The following is a 22,338-nucleotide window of genomic DNA, read 5'->3' as shown; positions in this document are numbered from 1 at the left end:
ATTTTCTTTTCAGGGTAATATTAGCCTCACATTGGAAGTATTTGCTCCTCCTCCTCCTCTATTTTTCAAAATAGTTAGAGTAGAATTGGTACTAGTTCTTCTTTAAATGTTAGGGAGAATTCAACAGTGAAGCCAATATGTCCTGAGCTTTGCTTTACTATGAGACTTTTTATTCTGGCTTTGATCTCATTACTTGTATTAATAATTGATCTGTTCAGGTTTTGGATTTCTTTCTGCTTCAATCTTAGTAGGTTTTATGTGTCTAGGAATTTGTCCATTTCTTCTAGATTTTCCAATTTATTGGAATATCATTCCACATAGTGGCCAATAATGATTCTTTGAATTTCTCCAGGATCAGATGTAATGTTTCCTTTTCATTTCTGATTTTATTTATTTGAATTCTCACTCTTTTTCTCTCAGTCTGGATAAAGGTTGATCAGCATGTTTAATATTTTAAAATAACAACTTATGTTTCATTGATCTTTGTATTTTATTCATTTCAATTTCAAGTTTATCTGCTGTGATATTTATTATTTATTTTCTTCTAATAATTTTGGATTTGGATTGCCCTTCCTTTTCTAGTTCTTTAACATAAGTCACCAAATTGTTTATTTGAAGTTTTTCCTTTCTTTTTTATGTAGTCACTTATAGCTATAAATTTTTCTCTTGGTACTAAAACTGCTATATCCCATAGGTTTTGTGTTTCCATTATCATTTGTTTCACAAAATATTTTAATTTCTTCATTGATCCACTGTGCATTCAGGGGCATATTCTTTAATTTCCAGATTCTTTAATTTTTTGTTTCAACTTACCATAAGGATTGCAAATACTATCTTATAACCAGAAAACAACTTAACACTGTTTGCATAAACAAACAAGCCAAAGAAAACTCATAAATACTCTCCACCTTAATTTTCCCTTCTGCTTTCAAACTTTTTGTTGTTTCTATTTTTATCTTATTGTACAGACTATGTCTTGAAAATCTGTAGTTATTATGTTTCATTAGTTCATTATTTAGTCTTTCTACTTAGGATATTAGCTTACACAACCCAGTTGCAGTGTTTTAATATTCTGTATTTTTCTATGTACTTACTATTACCAGTGAGATTCGTGTCTTCAGGTGATTATTTATTGTTCATGAATTTCGTTTTTTGATGGAAATATTCCCTTTAGCATTTCTTGTAGGACAGGTCTGGCATAATAAAATTCCTCACCTTTTCCTTATCTGAGAATGTCTTTATTTCTTCTTTATGTTTAAGGGATATTCTCACCAGATATTCTACTCTAGGATAAACGTTATTTTTCTGTCAGCATGTGTCATATCACTCCTGTAAGGTTTCCTCTAAAAAGCCTGCTACCAGATGTATTGGTGCTCCATTGTATGTTATTTATTTCTTTGTTCTTACTGATTTTAGAATAGTCTCTTTATCCTTGACCTTAGAGAATTTGATTATTAAATGAGTTGAGGTAGTCTTCTTCGGGTTAAATCTGCTTGGCATCCTATAACCTTCTAGTACCTGATATAGATATCATTCTCTATGTTTGGGAAGTTCTTTGTGATTATCCATTTGAATAAACTTTCTACTCCTATCTCATTCTCTACTTCTTCCTTAAGGTGAATACTCTTAGATTTGCTTTTTGGAGGTTACTTTTTAGATCCTGTAGGCATACTTCATTGTTTTTAATTCTTTATTTTTTTGTCTCCTCTGACTGTGTATTTTCACATAGCTTGTCTTCAAGCTCAACAATTCTTTCTTCTGCTTGATCTATTCTGCTATTAAAGAATAGCACGTGTAATATCTTCTTCAGTATGTCAATTGCATGTTTCGGCTCCAGAATCTCCGCTTGATTTTTTAAAATTATTTCAATCTCTTTGTTCAATTTATCTGATAGAGTTCAGAATTCCTTCTCTGTGTTATCTTGATTTTCTTTGAGTTTCTTCAACAAAACTATTTTGAATTCGTTGTTTGAAAGGTGACATAACTCAGTTTCTCTAGGATTGTTCCCTGGTGCTTTGTTTAGTTCATTTGGTGAGGTCAGGTTTTCCTGGATGGCGTTAATGCTAGCAGATATTCTTCTGTGTCTGGGCACTGAAGAGTTAGGTATTTATTGTTTTCTTCACTGTCTGGGCTTAATTGTAACCATCCTTCTTGGCAAGATGTTCTACATGTTTGAAAGGACTTGGGTGTTGTGACCTAAGCTGTAATTTCTTTACAGGGTGTCAAAATCCCAGCAATGCAGTGGTTCTTGCAGACTTCTAGGGGTACTGTATTGATGCTCTTGCACATGATCTGAGAGAATTCAGGGTGATGAGGGCCCCTGGACCAGGGTAGTTTCCAGGGGACCAGTTTCAAAAACCTTAGATGTCTGCTTGATGTTATATGGTACTGTATCTTGGCTGGCAGTCATATTGCAAGTTAAAATGTTGTGGGGTGGGGGGAGGGGAGAGGGGGGAGGGATAGCATTTGGAGATATACCTAATGTTAAATGACGAGTTACTGGGTTCAGCACACCAACATGGCACATGTATACATATGTAACTAACCTGCACGTTGTGCACATGTACCCTAAACCTTAAAGTATAATAATAAAAAAAAATCCTCCTCACTGTTCCCTCCCCTTTCCAAAGTCAGAGGAGCCTCACCCTACGGTCTAACACCACTCCAGGCCATGAGGAGTACTGCCAGACAACTGCTGATGTTCCCTTAAGGTTTAGGTGCTCCTAAGTCAGTTTGTGGTGAATGCTGGCTAGCCTAGGATTCACCCTTCTGGGAACTGGGCTCCCATCTGGTCCACGGTATGTCCAAAAATGCCACCCACCAGTCAAGTCCAGGAACTGGGGACCCTGGGAGCCCAGGTGGTTCTCTACCCCCTGTGGCCATGCTGGTACCTGAAGCCAGCAAGTCTCAGAGGCTCACCTAAGGCCCTCAACATAGTATCTGGGTATCACTGCAGGTTATTGAGGGCCAAGGGCTCTTCAGTTAGGCTGGGTGAATGCTGCCAGGACGGCATCATTTCCTTCAGGGCATTGGGTTCCCTTTTGGTTCAGGGTATGTCAAGAAATGTCATCTGGGAGCTAGGGCTTAAAGCAGGGGCCTCATTCCTTTGACAGTTGCCCTATCCTGCTTTGTCTGAGCTGATATCCAAGATGTAAGACAAAGTCTTCCCCGTTCTTCCCTCTCCTCTCCTCAAGCAGAAGGAAGGGGTTTCTTTTGGAGCTGTGAAATGTGAAGCCTGGGGTTAGGGGTTGGGTGATGCCAGCACGCTCTTGGCTGCCTCAGCTGGTGCAGTTGGTGTCTCTGAATATTCTGTGTCTTCCCCCAATCCATAGTCTCTGAGCCTAGTTCAGCACTAGGACTCACATACGTGTGCAGTCCTTATGTCCTAGACTGTCTTTCTAGTTTATTTAGAGACACAATGCATGGTAGGTAGCCCTAGGTGGCAAGATTTGTGGGAACTTGATTTCAGACCCCTGCGGTCAGCAATACTGTCATGGCTAGCATTGGTTTAAATACTCCCTCCATGGGAAGGGGTTAGCTCAGTTTGGTTTGGTTTTCCTTTCTGCTCTAACAGCACAGCATTTTGTTCAATGCCTCACAATTGCTATGTTCTCCCTCCCTCAGTGCCTAGAGCAAGGCTCTGTACACCATGGCACAGCTGCAAGTGTGGGGAGAGGGGAAAGGGTAGTGTCAGTGACTCAAGATTGTCTTACCTATCTCTTAACGTGCCTCTTTCAGGGATATGAAGTTAAAACCATGTACTATGAGTGCTAATCTGTTAATGTTTTCATTTTATGAGGTTTTTTTTTTTCTGTGTACATAGTTGTTAACTTGGTATCTTTGAAGGGGAATGGTTGGTGTCTCCTATTCCACCATCTGGCTCTGCTCTGCCTAATTTGTGGAGACTCTTTATCATGAAGAAATGTCAAAGTTTCTCAAATGTTTTTAGTACTTCTATGAAAATGATCATATAGTTTTGTTCATTCTGTTATTGTGATATGTTACATCTATTGGTTTGTGTATGTCTACTCATCTTTATTTTATGCATAGTTTGAAAAAAAAATACTACCAGTTTTTTATACTGTTTGGTTGAATTCAGCAGTGAAGATAACAGGTGTTGGGCTTTTTTGATAGGTGAATTTTATTACTGATTTAATCAACTTACTCATTATTTGTTTGTTTTGATTTTCTATTTATTCCTAATACGATCTGTATTAGTAATTCTTATTTAAGCTTGTATTTGATTTTACAAGCTATTTTATTTTTAGCTTGTATTTGTATTTGTAGCTGTATTTGTATTTTAGCTTGCTTCTCCCTTAGATTCCCCCATGAGATGTACCTAAAGAAAACTTGGACCAAGTGAAAGACAAGGCATTATCTGGTAGCAGCTGCTGGTAGCAGCTGAGATCACCAACAGTAGCTTTCCTTGCTTCTGGAAGTTTTCCTAAGAAACATCCACTGCAGTACAATGGATAATTAGTGGGGCATCACTAAGATTCCTGAACTTCGGAATTTTCTGGAAATAGCATTTATGACCTTTGTTCCCTCAGTTCTTCCAGTAGTTGCAGAAGCCTTTCGTTCCCTTTATTGATACTCTCTTTACTCAAAAAATGAGAAATAAAATAAATTAATGTTTTATATTACTTTTGGATTCAGTCCATTACTGTCCCTAAATAATATTTTACAAGTACATTTCAGGGAATCAATTCCACAGATGGTTGTGAAACCACTAACTGGAATTATTGAAGCATTTTGCAAAACTCTCTGAACTTTGATATTTACTAAGTGACCTTAAAGGCCTAGCTTCGTGGTAGTTTCCTCAAATTCGGAATCACACTTGGTAACTAATAATGAAAGATTTCAAACTCCAAACAGTACAACTGAAACTTTTGCATTACTATACTACTGAGAATATCTAACATGTTGTTACTAATTAATGTCATTTTCACCTTGTGGGTTTCCTATGCTAATGGACAAGGTAAATTGAAAGAGATCTAAACACTCAACTCCCATCTTAAATGTAACTTCATGTAATATGTAGCTTCCTATGTCTCCATGTCTACAATTTTTTATGAACCAAAGAGGATTTATTCACTATGCTAGTAGAAATAGCATATTTTGTAAGACTATAACAGAAATTAATTTTATGAAAAATTATCTCATTTTAACTTAAACAATGAATAATATTTTCTTTGTTTTATAAGTTCTACAGTGTAAAAGACATTTAATATTGATTATGGAGATATGTGAATATACTCATGAAACTTTAAGTAGGAAACATGTCACTAGACAGATTCTAACCTTAAAATGTTCAGAAGTTTCTTATTTGTAATGCAAGGCGAGTGACTGATATTTTCATAATCTTACAGATGGTGATTTTTTATAGATTCATATATCAAAACATCAAATAATACATTTTAAATTCTGCAGTTTCTTTTATTTCTATAATACCTTAAGAAAGCTGCTAAAATGAATTAACATTAATATGAACTTAATATTTCAACAAGATTAGCAACATGTAAATCACAACATGAATATAATCAAAAAGTAGACTATATACTTAACTTACTTTTAAATGACAGTAAATTTTGCATTTCTGAGCTCACTAGCAAATGTTCAATAAATAAATACATAATTATTTTTTATAGCTTTATGTTATTGTTCACTGATTTGTTTTCTCCTCAACAGTCATATATTTTCTATACTAACTATCTTTTTGAATGCAGGCCTTGCATATTAAAGAACTATCTCGTAACATTAGCAGTGGAACCACATGGGTCAAAAGTCATGGACAATCAAGGGTGTGTGGCCATTAATGAAGAATACAAATTTTGTAATTATCTAAAACTTCATAATATTTCAACAAATGTAGTGGAGGGTAATACTGGAAATCCAATTATCAATTTATGAGAGTATCTTTTCCCTCAGCCTCTCTTCTCAAAGCTATGCCACTTTATTTGATTCTAGGTAAAGAGCTTTAGGTTTTACAGTATTATCTATCACATGATTTGATAGTTTTATTTGTTGTGCAAAATCAAACTTGATCTGTGCCAAAATGGAAAAAAAAGGAAATTCTCCTGTTATTTCCTTTGTTAACTGAACTGATACAGGTACATTTTTTTCAAATAAAGATTAAATAGATTAAAGTAGAATGAAAAGAATAAAAGTAGTATCATTTTGAAATGACTGGAATTAGAGAAGCATATGCACTATACTTTCTTACTTACTTTCTTAAAAGCACTATAAAAAAGAATGATGACAAATTCTTCCTTATCTGATATTCCAGTTGAAAACTTGTCTCCTCCAATGAACTCTTTGTAAGAGCAAACTTGAGCAAAATGTGTTGTAAATTTGGGTCGCACCTATATTTCTCAAAGGAGAAAGTAACTCATTGGGTTACTTTCAACGTCTTGGTTAGAGAGAAACATCTTTGTGTATTCAGTAGCATTGGCTCAACTGCATCCCGCCAAAATTCATTTGTTAAAGTCCAAATTCCCAGTACCTGAGAATGTGACTGCATTTGGAGAAGGAGTGCTTAAAGATGTAATTAAGTTAAAGGTCAATGATTCAGGTGGGTCCTACTCCAATATAACAGGTGTCTATATAAGAAAAGAAAATAAGAACACACCATATAGAGAAAGATCACGCAAGGCATAGAAAGAATACAACCATTTACAAGGCAAAGGAAGAGGTCTCAGAAGAATCCAATCCTGTTGACAGCTCTATCTCAAACTATTAGCCTCCAGAACAGTGAGAAAATACATTTCTATGAAATCAGTGGTACTTTGTTATGGTAGCTCTAGCAGATGAATACCATGATATTTATACAATTTATTAAAAGAACATTAATAACTAAAAATAATTTTTTACTTTTTACTCAAGAATATATATATATATATATATATATATATATATATATATATATATATATATATATGTAGCCACCACACAGATTTTAGAGGCTATTCATCAGAATTTGGTAATTACCTCTTGGGTGTATTTTCCTGCTGATTTTTGTCTTGTTGAATACTTTATGTGTATATTTATCTCTATTCATCTATATTCAGAATCTAGTAAATCAAATCTAAGAAATATTTTTCATATCATTAATGAAGGGCATACTTTGTGAATTGCTTATGCTAATAAAATTTTTTTTTAATGGTAGTTGATATTTCAGTTCTGAACAATAAAATCGGCACACCAATTCTTTTGGAAACCACGCTATTTGAAAGACAAACTTGACAGAAAATTTGTAATTGTAACCTATTATAATGTTCATTGAATTTGTACTGGCCATTATTTCTTCCATCAAGTCATAAGTTATTTACACTTATTTAAAAATAGGTTGTCAAGAACATTATTTTTAATTATGAATATCCTTTCAGAATTGTATAAATTTTATATTCATCTACTAGAGTTGCCATAACAAAGTGTCAAGAGTGACAATTAATATTGTAGAGCAGGGTTGCTTTTAAATCCCTTTTAAACTGATCATTACAGTACCAAATGCATTACAATTAATTGCCATTGTACTTCTTTGGGATGCTCAAATTTGTTTCACATCTCACTAAGAAGATGGCTTCTGTGTATATTTCATGTGCCCCCATTAAGCTTTGGCATAACATAAGAGCCCATTCTTTCCTTGACTTTTCCTACTACAGACTAAGTTTCAATAATTTCTCTATGAAATTCCAGTGCCTTTTAGTGGGAAGAACGATTTTTAGAAACAAACCTAAACCATGAAAAACTCACTTCAGGTTTGAAATTATCGTTGACTAAGAAAAATAATTTTTGGCCGAGCAGGATGGCTCACACATTAATCCCAGCACTTTCGAGGGCCAAGGCGCACAGATCACTTGAGGCCAGGAGTTGGCCAACATGATGAAATGCTGTCTTTACTAAAAGTTAAAAAAATTAGCCGGATGTGGCGGCACACACCTGTAATTCCAGCTTCACAGGAGACTGAGGCAGGAGAATCACTTGAACCCGGGAGATAGAGGTTGACGTGAGCCAATATAGTGCCACTGCACTCTAGCTTTGGAGACAGAGCAAGACTATTAAAAATAAAAATAAAAATAAAGAAAAAAAGAAAGATTTAAATGATTTCCTTTAGTTTATGTCCCTTTCTACCTCGGACTAAATATCCTGCAATCGTAAGAAAATGTAAGAGTATCTCAGGAGGTTACACAGGGCCGGGAAGTTTCGATTTTCCAATACGGAGGAGACACTCAGCAGAAAACTGTGCATCCATGCTTCAGGGACTGGGTCAGAGAAAGTGTCATGCGTCGCCCAACAAGCCTCTGGAGCCAGTTCTGTAACTAGCAAACGCTTCCCTCAAAGTAAAGATGTCACTTCTCTGAACTTAGTCTTCTCATCTGCACACTAAAGCTGTTGTGCCGCTAGCCTCTTTCTAGTTCTCTCTGATTTATGATGATTCAAACTTTTTATTTAATTATATTCTTAAGTTTTCATAACAAATAGAATGTAAATACTATTTTCTATCACTTGTTCCATAATTATAGAGTAAACATAAATGATATGCTATTTAAATTGTGGTGTTGTTCAACATTCTATAGGTATATATACCTATAGAATGTAAGAATATATACATATTTGTACATTCGTCTATGCACTTATTTTGTATGTCAATAATATATCTCATCTGACACATGAATTCTAACTATGGTAAGAATGCATGCCATCGCATACAAACAAAATGACACAAAACTAAACAAAATGTTTTATATCTGGAGATAATTTGCTACATCTCAGATTTTTTATGTTACAGTCATATTTCTTGTCTCTCTTTTCCAAAAAACAATCATTGCTAATGTGTGCACCCTGAACTGGCAGCTTGAGCTTAACTTGGTATAGTTGTAGATAAGCTCAGTTTAAATTAATGCTGATAAAACCTCCAGAATTGCTGAAGAGACCATACTATGTTAGTAGAAGTAGAGAAAGTGAAATGAGGTTCTTGTCCTGTTAGCTGACTTGAGATCCATTAAAGATTTTAAGTGGAGAAATAAAATGACCAGATGAAAGGTCATTAATTTATACACAGGGAAATAGATTACAAAGATGAGAGGTCAGGATCAGGAAACTAGTTATGATTGCTGTAATCTCAGAAGAAAATGGTTGAGAGACGATGTTTATCAAAGGTTATTGCCAGGGTTTTTTTGCGCCTGTTTGTTTGTTCGTTTTGACAGAAAAAAATTGAGTGAAAGGGAACACCACAATTGCAGAAGTTCAGTTATTATTGAGAGAGGTAATGAGAATGATTGACATGAATTTCCCCCAAAAAATGTTCTGTCAATAATTACTATATTACGAACAAATAGAGCATGGAATATTTTTATAGCTGACTCAGCGAAAATAGCTATTACAGCAAACCTATGTCTATATTGAAATTCATATATACATTCAAAGAATATTACTCTATACCATTTATCTCAAGATAACTAATCTTCAAAGCAAAAGAAATCAGCAACATGTTTTTAATTAAAATTTTAACTTCCTTCAAAAATGTCTTTTTGGCCGGGCGCAGTGGCTCACGCCTGTAATCCCAGCACTTTGGGAGGCCGAGGAGGGCGGATCACGAGGTCAGGAGATCAAGACCATCCTGGCTAACAGGGCGAAACCCCGTCTCTACTAAAAAATATACAAAAAAAATTAGCTGGGCATGGTGGCAGGCGTCTGTAGTCCCAGCTACTCGGGAGGCTGAGGCGGGATTATTGCGTGAATCCAGGAGGCAGAGCTTGCAGTGAGCGGAGATCGAGTCACTGCACTCCAGCCTGGGCAACTGAGCAAGATTCTGTCTCAAAAAAAAAAAAAAAAGTCTTTTTTATTTATCTGTTAAGAACAGATAAATCATTCATGAGGCATTCAAGTCAAAAAAGAATTTTTATTTTTTTGTTGGCAGATTTACTTAGTGGAAACAACATTTGTATTTAGCTTTAAAAGTAAATTAGGTGGAGGAAAATGAAGATTTTCATTAATAACCCTAATATTAATAGACAATGGTGGTACTGAGGAGAACATCTATCTCTTTTAGGCTTCATGAGGAAATGATGTTTTTCAGTGTCAACAAAGTACTCTCAACTGTGTGGTTTGCCCACCAAATATCATGTCTGTAATAATATACCGTACTTAGCCTACCACGTTTTAAAATGATTGGTTTCCAACTATCATGGCATAGAAGAGAATATATAGATAGTTGAAGAGTTAAAGAAATTATAGCATAAGAAGCATGCAAAAAGATAGAGTTATAGCATTATAATGACTGTCTTGAGATATTTCAAAACATTTATGAGGGGGAGTAAGTTAGCTTTTGATGAGGACTGTCACAGTCAGTGAAGCAGGTAACAGTATTATCCAACATCGAATCAGAGGTCAAGTGATTTTCTAAAAGTGTGACCTATACGGATATTGCCATACGTCGGGGGTGGGGGTAGAAGAGTTGATCTCTTCTGAGCCCTCCACGTTTTAAGTTGTATGATTCAAATTTGTACATACAAACCTTGTTTTAATTATACTCTATTTTTAAAAACTGCAGTTAGCTTTTGAGTTAGCTGGGTGTGTTGACACAGGCCTATAGTCCCAGCTACTCTAGAGGATGAGGTGAAAGGATTGCTTGAGCCCAAGAGGTCGAGGATACAGGCAGCCAGGATGGCGCCCCTGCGTTCCAACCGGGCTGACAGAGAGAGACCTCTTCTCAAAAACAAACAAAGGAACAGAAATTCACTTTTTTTTTAAATTTATTTTTATTTTTATTTTTTTAATTTTTAATTTTTAATTTTTTATTTTTTATTATTTTTTTTTAGTATACTTTAAGTTTTAGGGTACATGTGCACATTGTGCAGGTTAGTTACATATGTATACATGTGCCATGCTGGTGCGCTGCACCCGTAGGGACATGGATGAAACTGGAAACCATCATTCTCAGTAAACTATCGCCAGAACAAAAAACCAAACACCGCATATTCTCACTCATAGGTGGGAATTGAACAATGAGATCACATGGACACAGGAAGGGGAATATCACACTCTGGGGACTGTGGTGGGGAGGCGGGGGGGGGAGGGATAGCATTGGGAGAAATTCACTTTTTTGTGTATTTTATTAAGAATTTTAACACCTCTGTTCAACAGGGACATCAGCCTGTAGTTTTCTTTTTGTGTTGTTTCCTTGTTTGGTTTTGGTATCAGGGCAATGCTGGCATGCTACAATAAGTTGGAAAAATTCCATTATCTTTGCTTTTGGCATAGTTTGAGAAAAATTACTCTGAATTTTATTTTTTTAATATTTGGTAGAATTCAGCAGTGACGATAACAGGTTTTGGGCTTTTTTGATGGGTGAATTTTATTACTGATTTAATCAACTTACTCATTATTTGTCTGTTTAGATTTCTATTTATTCCTAATTCAATCTTGGTATGTTGTATGTGTCCAAAAATTTATCCATTTCTTCCAGGTATACCAATTTATTGGCAAACAATTGTTCCTTATAGTTTTTATGATCCTTTGTGTTTCTGTAGAACCAGATGTAATGTCTCCCTTTTCCTCTCTGATTTTATTTATTTGGAGCATCTCCCTTATTTTTCTTAGTCTAAGAAAATGTTTGTCAATTGTTTTTTAAATCTTTGCTTTACTGATTTTGTCATACTTACATTTAGTCTCTGTGTTGTTTGTTTCTGCTCTGATCTTTATTATTTCTTTTTTGACTTGTTTTTAGTAATGTTGTTCTTAAATTTCTAGTTCCTTAAGGTGCAATGTTTGATTGTTTATTTGAGAGATTTATTCTTTTTGATAAGGCATTTATTGCTATAAAATTTCCTCTTAGAACTGGTTTTGCTGTATCTCATCTATTATGGTATGCTGTGTTTCCATTGTCATTTGTCTCAAAAACTTTCCAAATTTTTTTTTAGTTCCTTCATTGAGCCATTGGTTTTAAATGTACATGTTGTTTAATTTCCAAGTGTTTGTAAAGTTTCCAAGTTTTATTCTGATATTAATTGTTGTATACCATTATGATCAGAAAAGATTCTTGATATAATTACTATTTTTTTCAACCTGTTACAACTTGCTTTATGACCTAACTTATGATCTATTCTGGAGGATATTCTATGTGCAGTTAAGGAGAATGTGTTCTGCAGCAGTCGAATTAAGTATTCCGAAAATGTCTGTTAGATCTATTTGGTCTAGAATGTTCTTTAAGTCCAATGTCTTTTTGTTGATTTTCTGTGGGAATTATTTTTCCATTGCTGAAAGTGGGGAGTTGAAAACTCCTACTATCATTGTATTGCAATCTCTCTCTCTCTTTAGACCTATTAATATTTACTCTCTCTCTCTCTCTCTCTCTCTATATATATATATATAGGTGATCTAATGTTGAGTATATATACATATATATATATATATATATATATATATATATATGTTTACAATTCCCATGGGTATATGCTGATTTGATGCCTTTATCATTATATAATGACTTTCATTGTTTCTTTTTCTGTTTTTAGTTAAAGTCCATTTTATCTGATTTACATATTTCTGCTCCTGCTCTTCTTTTCCAACAGCATGGAATATCTCTTTCTCTCCTTTTACTTTCAGACTATGAGTCCTTAGAGGTATCATGTGTCTCTTGTAGCAAGCATAGAGTTGAGTGTTTTCTTTTTAATCCACTAACCGACTCTATGTCTTTTAATTGAATAATTCAATCCATTGACATTCAAGGTAATTATTGATAGATAAAGATTAACTATTGACATTTGGTAATTATATTCTAGTCATTTGGCAGATTTTTTTTCTTCCTTTCTTCTTCACTCTTTTGTGGTTAAATGATTTTTTTCTATCAGTGTTGTTTGACTCTTCTCTTTTTACTTGTAGTGTAATTATTATGGATTTGTGCTGTGGTTATTCTGAGGCCCACAAAATTCTTATATTTATAACAGCTTATTTTACCATGATAACAACTTGTGATTCACTTTTTAAAAGAAAAAAACAACTCTACATTTTTACTCTACCTTATCACACATTTTGAATTTTCGATGTTACAACTCACAACTTTTTAAATTGCATATTCTCTAACCAATTTTGTAGCTATTATTTTTAATTGTTTGCTATATTATAGCTTCACTTCTAAGTTCTAGGATATTCAGGGTGGTAATCTTGGCTCTCGGTGGTTGCTTTTAAGTTTCTGTAGGAGGGAGAGAGGCTGGAGAACTCCTACACTGCAGTTTTGCTGATGTTATTCTCTCCATGATTCTCTTATTTTAATGAACAGTATCTTAAACCACGGCAAGTATAGTAATGTAAAATAAAGAATAAACAGAAGAAGTCAATGAGAGAACATGTGTGGACTTGAGTTATATTTTTCCAACAAAACAGAAAATTATATATATATATATATATATGAATGTATTGTACTAAAAATAAAAAATACCCCAAAACACAACTTTAAAAACATTTAAATATCAAGAATATGCTGAAACTTTTGTACTCAGTATGATCTATTGTGAGTTCTGAAAATCAGTATGCTACTCTAAACACATAAAATTACAGAGAGTGGAATGGGATCCAGACACACCGGTTTGTTTTCATACAACCTTATGTAATTAAGTTGGGTACTGGAAAGCAAAGGACAACAGAAAATTTTAGAGACATGGACCCTGAGAGTTACTCATTAATGATTCATCTGTATGTGGAAGAAACTCACCTATTTTCCAGTGTTTAATTTTAAAATTAGTGTTCTCATTTTAAGAAGAGTATGTGGGATAAGAGTATTTTGACTATTTGTGGGGGAAAAAAAAAAACCGTGCCATGCCAAACAGCAGGATTTTCACGAGATGAGTGTGCCAGATGTTTATTTTCAACTTGAAATCAACCCAGTTCCTATCTTCATTTTCTTCTGCATTGCAGAAGATCAGCCTGAAACTACAGTTTCTGAAGTTCCTTTCTCCATAGCTTGCTTCTCCCTTAGATTCCCCCATGAGATGTACTTAAAGAAGACCTGGAAGAAGAGAAAGACAAGGCATTATCTGGTAGCAGCTGCTGGTAGCAGCTGAGATCACCAACAGTAGCTTTCTTTGATTCTGGACGTTTTGCTGAGAAACATCCACTGCAGCACCATAGATAATTAGTGAGGGCATCACTAAGACTCTTGAACATCAGAATTTTCTGGAAATAGCATTTTTGACCTTTGTTCCCTCAGTTCTTCCAATAGTTGCAGAAGCCTTTCGTTCCCTTTATGGAAACTCTCTTTACTCAAAAAATGAGAAATAAAGTAAATTAATGTTTTATATTACTTTTGGATTCAGTCCATTACTGTGCCTAAATAAAATTGTACCAGTACATATCAGGCAATCAAATCCACAGATGATTGTGAAACCACGAACTGGAATTATTGAAGCATTTTGTAAAACTCTCTGAACTTTGATATTTACTAAGTGACCTTAAAGCCCCTAGCTTCATGGTAGTGCACTTAAATTCAGAACCACACGTGGTAACTAATAATGAAAGATTTCAAACCCCAAACAGTGCAACTGAAACTTTTGTATTAGCATACTACTGAGAATATCTAACATGTTGTTACTAATCAATGTCATTCTGACCTTGTGGGTTTCCTGTGCTAATGGACAAGGTAAGTTAAAAGAGACCTAAACACTCAGCTTCCCTCTTAAATGTAACTTCATGTAATATCTAGCTTTGTATGTCTATAATTATTTTATGAACCAAAGAGGATTTATTCACTATGCTAGTAGAAGTGACATATTTTGTGAGAGTATAACATAAATTAATTTTATAAAAAATTATCTCTTTAACTTAAAGAAAAAATGAATAATGTTTTATTTGTTTTCTAAGTTCTACAGTGTAAAAGGCATTTAATATTGATTATGGAGATATGTGAATATACTCATGAAACTTTAAGTGGGAAACATGTCATTAGACAGATTCTAAGCTTAAAATGTTCAGAATTTTCCTATACGTAATACAAGGGGAACATTGGGAGTGACTGATGTTTTCATAATCTTACCTATGGTGATTTTTATAGATTTATATATCAAAAAATCAAATAATACATTTTAAATTATGCAGTTTCTTATATTTCTATTATAGCTTAAGAAAGCTGCTAAAACTAATTAACATTAATATCAACTTACTATTTCAACAAAATTAGCAACATACATATATAATGAAAAAATAGAATATAAACTTACATTGGAATGACAGTAAGTTTTGATTGGCATTTCTGAGTTCACTAGCAAATGTTCAATAAGTAAATATACAGAAAATACTTTTCATAGCGTTATGTCATTGTTCACTGATTTCTCCTTGAAAGTCATATATTTTCTGTATTAATTATCTTTTTGAATGCAGGCCTTGCATATTAAAGAACTATATCATAACATTAGCAGTGGAACCACATGGGTCAAAAATCATGGACAATCAAGGGTGTGTGTCCATTAATGAAGAATACAAATTTTGTAATTATCCAAAACTTCATATTTCAGCCAATGTAATGGAGGGTAATACTGGAAATCCCATTATCAATTTATGAGACTATCTTTTCCCTCAACCACTCTTCGCAAAGCTATGCCACTTTATTTGATTCTAGGGAAAGAGCTTTAAGTTTTATAGTATTATCTATCACATGATTTGCTAGTTATATTTGTTGCGCAAAATCAAACTTGATCTGTGCCAAAATGGAAAAAAAAGGAATTTCACCAGTTATTTCCTTTTTTAACTGAACTGTTACAGGTACATTTCTTCAAATAAAGACTAAATAGATTAAAGTAGAATGCAAAGAAGAAAATACTACTATTTTGAAATGACTGGAATTAGAGAAGCATATGCACTATATTTTCTTACTTACTTTCTTAAAAGCACCATAGAAAAGAATGATGACAAATTCTTTCTTATCTGATATTCCAGTGGAAAACTTGCCTCCTCCAATGAACTCTTTGTAAGAGTAAACTTGAGCAAAATGTCTTGTAAATTTGGGTCGCACCTATATTTCTCAAAGGAGAAAGTAACTTATTTAGTGGAATAACATCTTGGTTAGAGAGAAACATCTTTGTGAATTCAGTAGCATTGGCTCAACTGCATCCCGCCAAAATTCATTTGTTAAAGTCCAAATTCCCAATACCTGAGAATGTGACTGCATTTGGAGAAGGAGTGCTTAAAGATGTAATTAAGTTAAAGGTCAATGATTCAGGTGGGTCCTACTCCAATATAACTGGTGTCCATATAAGAAGAGAAAATAAGAACACACCATATAGAGAAAGATCACGCAAGGCATAGAGAGAAAACAACCATTTACAAGGCAAAGGAGGAGGTCTCAGAAGCATCCAATCCTGTTGACAGCTCTATCTCAAACTAGTAGCCTCCAGAACTGTGAGAAAATAAATTTCTATGAAATCAGTAGTACTTTGTTATGGTAGCTCTAGCAGATGAACACCATGATATTTACACAATGTATTAAAAGAATATTAATAATTAAAAATAACTTTTTACTTTTTACTCAAGGATATATATATATATATATATATATATATATATATATATATATACCCACCAACACAGATTTTAGAGGGTATTCATCAGAATTGGGTAATTATATCTTGGGTGTATTGTCCTTGCTGATTTTTGTCTTGTTGAATACTTTATGTTTACATATTATCTGTATTCATCTATATTCAGAATCTAGTAAATCAGATCAGCAAATATTTTTCATATGATTAATGAAGGATATACTTTGTGAGTTGCTTATGCTAAGAATTTTTTTTTAATGGTGGTTGATGTTTCAGTTCTGAACAATAAAATCAGCACACCAATTCTTTTGGAAGCCACGCTATTTGAAAGATAAACTTGACAGAAAATTTGTAATTGCAACCTATTATAATGTTCATTGAATTTGTATTGACCAATATTTCTTCCATCAACTCATAAGTTATTTACACTTATTTAAAAACAGGTTGTCAGGAAAATTATTTTTATTCATGAATATCCTTTCAGAATTGTATAAACTTTATATTCATCTACTAGAGTTGCCATAACAAAGTGTCAAGGGTGACAATTAGTAATGTAGAGCAGGGTTGCCTCTAAATCCCTTTTAAACTGATCATTTTCAGTACCCAATGCATTACAATTAATTGCCATTGTACTTCTTTGGGACGCTCAAATTTATTTCAAGTTTAACTAAGAAGCTGGCTTCTGTGTATATTTCACGTGTCCCCATTACACTCTGGCATAACAAAAGGTCCCAGGATTTCCTTGACTTTTCCTACTACAGACCAAGTTCGAATAATTTCCCTATGAAATTCCAGTGCCTTTTAGTGGGAGAAACGATTTTCAGAAACAAACCTAAACTATGAAAAACTCACTACAGTTTTGAAATTATCACTGACTAAGAAAAGTAATTTTTGGTCGAGCCGGGGGGCTCCTGCCTTAATCCCAGCACTTTCGGGGGCCAAGGCGCGCGGATCACTTGAGGTCAGGAGTTGGAGACCAGCCCGGCCAACATGATGGAACGCTGTCTCTACTAACAATTCAAAAAATTAGCCGGAGTGGCGGCACGCACCTGCAATCCCAGCTACTCAGGAGACTGAGGCAGGAGAATAACTTGAACCTGGGAGGCAGAGGTTGCAGTGAGCCGAGATGGTGCCACTGTACTCTAGCCTTGGTGACAGAACAAGACTGTTAAAAAAAAAAAAAAAGAGAAGAAAGAAAAATTAAAATGATTTCCTTTAATATATGTCCCTTTCTTCCTCAGACTAAATAGCCTGCAATCTTAAGAAAATGTAAGAGTATCTCAGGAGGTTACACAGTGCAGGGAGATTTAGATTTTCCAATATGGAGGAGACACTCAGCAGAAAACTGTGCATCCATGCTTGAGGGACTGGGTCAGAGAAGCTGTCATGTGTCACCCAACAAGCCTCTGGAGCCAGTTCTGTAACTAGCAAACACTTCCCACAAAGTAAAGATGTCACTTCTCTGAACTTAGTCTTCTCATCTGCACATTAAAGCTGTTGTGCCGCTAGCCTCCTTCCCATTCTCTCTGATTTATGATGATTCAAACTTAAAGATTTTTCCTTAGTGATATTCTTAAGTTTTCCCAATAAATAGGTTGTAAATATTATTTTCTATCACTTGTTCCAGAATTATAGAAGAAACATAAATTATATGCTATTTAAATTATGGTATTGGTCAACATTCTATATGTCTACATACATATAGAATGTAAGAATATATATATATATTTGAACATTCGTGTATGCACCTATTTTTTTTATGTCAATAATATATCTCATCCGATACATGAATTCTAACTATGGTAAGAATGCATGCCATCGAATACAAACAAAATGCCACAAAACTCAAGAAAATGTTTTATTTCTGGAGATAATTGGTGCATTTCTGATTTTTTGTTAATGTTTAGAGTCATATTTCTTGTTTCTCTTTTCCAAAAAACAATTATTGGTAATGTGTGCACCCTGAACTGACAGCTTTAGCATAACTTGGTATAGTTCTAGATAAGCTCAGTTCAAATTAATGTTGATAAAACCTCCAGAATTGCTAAAGAGACCATACTACATTAGTAGAAGTAGAGAAAGTAGAATGAGGTTCTTCTCGTCCTGTTAGCTGATTTGGGATCCATTAAGGATTTTAAGTGTAGAAATAAAATGACCAGATGAAGGGTTATTAATTTATACCCAGGAAAACAGATTATAAAGATGAGAGGTCAGGATCAGGAAACTAGTTATGGTTGCTGTAATTCCACAAGAAAATGTTTGAGAGAAGGTGATATCAAAATTTATCTCTAATATGATTTATTACAGTAAAAATTATTTATACTTTTTTGTTTGTTTTTTATTGCAAGTGAAGCCTTGTGATTTTCCAGACATTAAACATGGAGGTCTATTTCATGAGAATATGCGTAGACCACACTTTCCAGTAGCTGTAGGAAAATATTACTCCTATTACTGTGATGAACGTTTTGAGACTCCTTCAGGAAGTTACTGGGATTACATTCATTGCACACAAAATGGGTGGTCGCCAGCAGTACCATGTCTCAGTAAGTAAACCTCTGAACTGCTACACATGTATAAAACTTTAAAAGATTAAAGAGAGGAGAGCACGTAATTGATTACTCTTGTCTTATGTAACAGAAATAGGGCCAAGAAATGAGTTGTTCAAGCAAAATGACCAAAATAGATCTTTTCTATTATGAGTTCTTGAAAATCATATGAAAAATAAATATAGAGACTTTATGAGAATATCTATATAGTTTATACATATTTTAATTATGAAAACTAAAGAGAAGTAATATTAAATATTGACATTTCCTCTTGTACAACCTTTGTTAGTAATTTTAGTTCATACTAAGTTGTACATTATTTTTGGATGTTTATGCGATCTTATTTAAATATGGTAACAATAATTTTAATATACTTTTTGTGCAAATTTATGTTTCTCATTTACTTTATTTATTTATCATTGCTATGGTCCTTAGGAAAATGTTATTTTCCTTATTTGGAAAATGGATATAATCAAAATTATGGAAAAAAGTTTGTACAGGGTAACTCTACAGAAGTTGCCTGCCATCCTGGCTACCGTCTTCCAAAAGCACAGACCACAGTTACATGTACGGAGAAAGGCTGGTCTCCTACTCCCAGATGCATCCGTGTCAGTAAGTACACCGCTATGAGATCCCAGCATGTTCATGTCTTTCTAAGTAACACGGATGACAATCTCAGACTTGTCTATATTAACTGTGGCAAAATGTTGTTGTCAACTTGTTTTGCCAACGGACCTATTTAGTTTTACTTTTTTAATTGTGTGAATATACAAATTTCTTGATAAGTACATAGCAAAATAAATGCTCCTATTAATGGGCATTAGTCAAGAATACAGTAAAAGAATTAGAACACAATACTTGTTGGTTAAATAAAGTCATATTGAAGCGGCATCAATGTCTCGGGTAAATACCCGAGGTTCGTCATCTTGAACCAAGAAGATTAAGTACAAATGGGTATTCTGGGATCTTGTACATATTCTACTCTAGAAGGTTTCCTACAGTATTTATTCGAATATACATTTATATAAACAGTTCCTTCTTTTTTCACATGTTGCTAATGATTGGTGATGTCACATTTTAATATTTACAAGTTGAGTGGCTATAAAATGGTATAGCATTGTAATGTAAATTTGCATTTCTTTTACTACCAGCTGGATTTAGAATACATGTTCACAGTTTAATTGGTATTTAATGATTCTAAAATTTGGAAATGCAGTTTGATTTCTTTTATTTATCTTTTTGGGAGTTTTGGTCGTTATTAGTTGGAATCATCTTAATAATTCTGAATGTAAAATCTCTTTTAATTATATGTAATGCAAATGCATTCTCTTTGTGGCTAGTATTGTTCTTTCCTTTTTTTCTGCATTATGAACAAGTTGCTCATTTTACTAAATAATTGTCAATCTTTTTTCATGATGAATATTTTTTGGTTCTTTTTTTATATTTTATTATTATATTTTAAGTTTTAGGGTACATGTGCACAATGTGCAGGTTAGTTACATATGAATACATGTGCCATGCTGGTGTGCTGCACCCATTAACTCATCATTTAGCATTAGGTATATCTCCTAATACTATCCCTCCCCCCTCCCCCGACCCCACAACAGTCCCCAGAGTGTGATGTTCCCCTTCCTGTGTCCATGTGTTCTCGTTGTTCTGTTCCCACCTATGAGTGAGAACATGCGGTGTTTGGTTTTTTGTCCTTGCGATAGTTTACTGAGAATGGTGATTTCCAGTTTCATCCATGTCCCTACAAAGGACATGAACTCATCATTTTTTATGGCTGCATAGAATTCCATGGTGTATATGTGCCACATTTTCTTAATCCAGTCTATCATTGTTGGACGTTTGGGTTGGTTCCAAATCTTTGCTATTGTGAATAATGCCGCAATAAGCATACGTGTGCATGTGTCTTCATAGCAGCATAATTTATAGTCCTTTGGGTATATACCCATTAATGGGATGGCTGGATCAAATGGTATTTCTAGTTCTGGATCCCTGAGGAATTGCCACACTGTCTTACACAATGGTTGAACTAGTTTACAGTCCCTCCAATGGTGTAAAAGTGTTCCTATTTCTCCACATCCTCTCCAGCACCTGTTGTTTCCTGACTTTTTAATGATTGCCATCCTAACTGGTGTGAGATGGTATCTCATTGTGGTTTTGATTTGCATTTCTCTGATGGCCAGTGATGGTGAGCATTTTTTCATGTGTCTTTTGGCTGCATAAATGTCTTCTTTTGAGAAGCATCTGTTCATGTCCTTCGCCCACTTTTTGATGGGGTTGTTTGTTGTTTTCTTGTAAATTTGTTTGAGTTCATTGTGGATTCTGGATATTAGCCCTTTGTCAGATGAGTAGGTTGCAAAAATTTTCTCCCATTTTGTAGGTTGCCTGTTCACTCTGATGGTAGTTTCTTTTGCTGTGCAGAAGCTCTTTAGTTTAATTAGATCCCATTTGTCAATTTTGGCTTTTGTTGCCATTGCTTTTGGTGTTTTAGACATGAAGTCCTTGCCCATGCCTATGTCCTGAATGGTAATGCCTAGGTTTTCTTTTCGGGTTTTTATGGTGTTAGGTCCATCGTTTAAGTCTTTAATCCATCTTGAATTAATTTTTGTATAAGGTGGAAGGAAGGGATCCAGTTTCAGCTTTCTACATATGGCTAGCCTGTTTTCCCAGCAACATTTATTAAATAGGGAATCCTCTCCCCATTTCTTGTTTTTCTCAGGTTTGTCAAAGATCAGATAGTTGTAGATATGCGGCGTTATTTCTGAGGGCTCTGTTCTGTTCCATTGATCTATATCTCTGTTTTGGCAGCAGTACCATGCTGTTTTGGTTACTGTAGCCTTGTAGTATAGTTTGAAGTCAGGTAGTGTGATGCCTCCAGCTTTGTTCTTTTGGCTTAGGATTGACTTGGTGATGCGGGCTCTTTTTTGGTTCCATATGAACTTTAAAGTAGTTTTTTCCACTTTGGTGAAGAAAGTCATTGGTAGCTTGATGGGGATGGCATTGAATCTATAAATTACCTTGGGCAGTATGGCCATTTTCATGATATTGATTCTTCCTACCCATGAGCATGGAATGTTCTTCCATTTTTTGTATCCTCTTTTATTTCCTTGAGCAGTGGTTTGTAGTTCTCCTTGAAGAGGTCCTTCCCATCCCTTATAAGTTGGATTCCTAGGTATTTTATTCTCTTTGAAGCAATTGTGAATGGGAGTTCACTCATGATTTGGCTCTCTGTTTCTCTCTTATTGGTGTATAAGAATGCT

General features: G+C 34.4%; 1 protein-coding gene across 5 annotated transcripts in view; it reads left to right on the top strand.

Annotated features, from left to right (window-relative positions):
* LOC134729382 (complement factor H-related protein 3) overlaps nucleotides 1–22,338 on the top strand; it is a 187,088-nt gene that overhangs the window by 153,500 nt on the left and 11,250 nt on the right. For 2 of the 5 annotated variants that reach the window (XM_063598161.1, XM_063598103.1), the window contains exons 1-3: nucleotides 14,578–14,635; nucleotides 18,875–19,069; nucleotides 19,508–19,684. In XM_063598161.1, the coding sequence (XP_063454231.1) occupies nucleotides 14,578–14,635; nucleotides 18,875–19,069; nucleotides 19,508–19,684 (430 nt within the window). Of the gene's footprint in view, nucleotides 1–14,577; nucleotides 14,636–16,585; nucleotides 16,589–18,874; nucleotides 19,070–19,507; nucleotides 19,685–22,338 lie in introns of those variants that run through there. The other 3 variants (XM_063598087.1, XM_063598090.1, XM_063598119.1) reach the window with 2 other exon arrangements.

The sequence above is a fragment of the Pan paniscus genome, chromosome 1 (assembly GCF_029289425.2).
Source record: "Pan paniscus chromosome 1, NHGRI_mPanPan1-v2.0_pri, whole genome shotgun sequence".
Lineage (NCBI taxonomy): Eukaryota > Metazoa > Chordata > Mammalia > Primates > Hominidae > Pan > Pan paniscus.
This window is presented reverse-complemented; position numbering and strand designations above follow the sequence as displayed.